General features: G+C 23.3%; 1 protein-coding gene across 1 annotated transcript in view; it reads right to left on the bottom strand.

Annotated features, from left to right (window-relative positions):
- Positions 1–128: 128 nt before the first annotated feature.
- LOC117174484 (ATP-binding cassette sub-family D member-like) overlaps positions 129–3,405 on the bottom strand; it is a 48,583-nt gene continuing 45,306 nt past the window's right edge. Inside the window, exon 8 of the mRNA XM_033363641.1 lies at positions 129–260. Coding sequence (XP_033219532.1) covers positions 129–260 — 132 coding nt within the window. The remainder of the gene's footprint in view (positions 261–3,405) is intronic.

Here is a 3,405-nt window from a genome sequence, read left to right as displayed (position 1 = left end):
TGTATAGAGCTCCAAGGAGATTATGTTGAAAAATAAAAAAAAATTTACCCAAAAAAATTGTTTTTATACTTCATTCGAAGGACTTATTGAACTACCCTCGTATTACTAAAAATATTAATTTCTTTAGATTAACTTACACCTTTATCCTTAATAATAGTCTGAGCTAATTTGTTTCTGATTAGCATTTTATTGTTAGGAATCGTTCGAGAAAGCTCTGATGGCAGCATCAGTCTAATGGACGTGCCAATCGTCACTCCCAACTGTGAAGTTATTGTTCCCAGATTGAATATTCAGGTAAACAACTTGGCTTTATTATTTAAAGATATTTTATTCATATGCTCTTTGAAGATATAAATAAACATGAGAATTGTTTAAAATGAAAATAGAAGTTTCTAACAAAAAACAGAGAGCCTAAAATGGTTCAAATTTTGGACTACATCACTTTTTCGGATCCCCTCTTTATTTTTTGACTTGGACTTTTACCAAATTTTTAGAATAAAAATATTGTCCAACTTTGATGTCTATCGTTTTTTAAATCATTTTTCAAACTGTAATTTTTATAAATTATTATATCATTCACTTTAGAATGCTTAATTCGAAAATCTTTTACTTTAAAAATTATCCAGTTTCAAGATTTAAAAGCATATATTTTAATTTAAAGAATTTTAAAATGCAGTTTTAAAGGCTTAAAAAATTCGAAGTTTTTAAAATCGAAGATTTTTAAATAACAAACAGGATGGCCGCCGGACCGGGAAACTATAAATAAATAAATTATTTTTAAAATGGATCTGTACTCTAAGTATAGAAATCTGAACAATAATTGATTTGACCAAACAATTCTAGATCCGTTCAAAATGTGAGAATTTCCAGATTGTGACTGTTTCAATCAGAAAATCTTGATAAGAATTGAAATCAATAAATCATTTATTCCGATAATTTTATTTTTAAATACGAATTTTCAGGATTTATCAATAATATATGTTTAATTCAGAGTTTCAGGGATTCCTTTATATTATTTTTTATATTAAATTTAATAAATAAATTTATTCATATATTATTTCTATTAATTTTTTTCGGCTATTAAAAAATATAAACGTGCGTTTTACTATTTTCAGCTTAAAAATAAATCCATAATATAGTCATAAATAAAGGTTTTTAATCAAAGGAAATAAATAAAATAAAATAAATAAATAAAATAAAATTACTTTAAAGAAAATAATTTGAAACTGAATGTTTTACATAGAAAGCTGTGAATCTTTAGATTTTCGAAGAACTTTTAAACTTTCAGCGTTACAATTTTAATTGCTCTATTTAAAAAGTGTTTAATTTACAAGTCAAATTGTTAAATTTTGACGCATAAATAAAAATTGAACACTTATTATTTGTAGAAAAAATTTGAGTAATTTTAAGAGTTGTACAAGTTTTGAAAAGATTCAAAATTAATTAAAAACTTATTTCCAGTAATTTAAACGAAGTGTGTTAACATTTTTTTCAGAACTTCTGAATATATTTGAATATTAATCGACATTTTCCTACAATTTTTGAAAATCCTGCAAATTAAAAAAAATCCTTAAAGTCTTCCACGTTCTTTTTAAAACTTTTAAATATCTCTTGAATTTACTATAATATTTTTACAAATAATAAGTGTTCTACTTTTATTTATAAATTCAATTTTTGTTATCTCTTAAAATTACTATAATATTTTTACAAATAATAAGTGTTCTACTTTTATTTATAAATTCAATTTTTGTTTAATTTGCAGGACTTTCTAAAAGTTATAGAAAAAAATCAATTCATTTTGAAATATATTTAAAAGTTCCGAAAAAAATCTAAAATTATTTTGAATTTTAAAAATTTGTACATTTTTGAGCATTTGAATACTCAATTTTCGAATTGAAAAAATTTTTAACTTCAATTTTAAAAGTTTGGAATTCAAGTGTTCCACTTTGAATGCTTTAATGTGTTATTTACTGTTTATTACTTTATATAGAAAAATGTTTAGAATATAGTTTGATTTTCTAAACTACATTGGACGTGAAAAATGTTTGGGAACCGGGAAAACACCGTAAAATGATCGGAAATTTTTTTCTTCGCTTAAAACGACCACCCTGAGTGTTGTATTTTTAATAAAATACATGCCTTTTTTAATTGAATAGTTGCATTTTCAAGCAAAAATGGAATGGTGAAAACCATTAATTTTTTGTTAAATGAAAATTTAATATTTGATATTTGATAATTTTCTAGACAGCTGTTAAATTTTTAATCCATCAACAATGTATAGCGCATTGCGTTAAAAAATGGCCAAGATTGCGTTTGACGCAGTATTAGTCATGCAAAATAAATATATTCATACGATTTCGATTATCATGAAACTTATTGGTTCACGAAGGTTTTTTTGGTCACTGAATCCGAATCTGGCTTCAGAATTCCATTATTCAAAATGGCGGATCCAATATGGCGAATCGAAATTACTTAAAATCGGCGAATTTTCATGAAACTTGGTGACAATTTAAGAGATTTATAACAAAAGAAATTAATTTTAAAACAAAAAATGAATTTTCAAGAAAACAGTTAAACTTCGAAACTAAAAATATGAATATTCATTTTTCAATTAAGCAATTGAATTTTTAATCCAAAAAGACGAGTTTTAAATGAAACAGTTGATATTTCAAATTAAAAATATTTTTAATTTTAATTTTTTAAAAACAGTTGAGTTCAATCATAATCTAAACGAATCTTCAAAAAAATATTGAAATTTTTAAACAGAAAGAAGAATCTTCAATAAAAAAAATTCATTTCTAAGAAAATAGTTCAACTTTTTTCAAAAGAAGATTTTTCAACAAAGTTGTTGAATCTTTAACTAAAACAGATTAATTGTTAGCCCAGTCTATATTTTTTTTTACAAAAAAGATTAAATTTCTCTTCAGAGATTAATCTTCTAACTAAAAAGACGAATTTTCTACCAAGAAAAATGTTTGAACCAAGAAAAATAAATTTCAACCAAATTAAACAATAGTTCATTTTTTAACCAAACAGATGAGTTTTTATCTGAAACAATGAATCTTCAACCAAAAAGATAAATTTCCAACAAAAAATGTAATAGTGTTGATGTTTCAAGAAAAAAATTTTTTCGGAGAAATTAAATCTTTTTTTGTGCTTTTGTGTTTACTTGGTTAAAAGTTGGATTCATTTCTTAAAAAACAATTTTCTTGGTTTTTTTTTTCATTCAACTATTCGTTTTTTCGTGGTTGAAAATTTAGCCTGTTCATTGTTGATTCAAAATTTATCTTCTTTATTAGAAACTTCATGTATTTTGTTGAAAATTCGTATTTTTTTATAGAAAATTGATCTTATTGGCTGAAAATTAATTTTGAAATTATTTATAATTTATTTATATATATAATT

Source organism: Belonocnema kinseyi, chromosome 6 (genome assembly GCF_010883055.1).
Source record: "Belonocnema kinseyi isolate 2016_QV_RU_SX_M_011 chromosome 6, B_treatae_v1, whole genome shotgun sequence".
In the NCBI taxonomy this organism is placed as follows: Eukaryota; Metazoa; Arthropoda; class Insecta; order Hymenoptera; family Cynipidae; genus Belonocnema; species Belonocnema kinseyi.
This window is presented reverse-complemented; position numbering and strand designations above follow the sequence as displayed.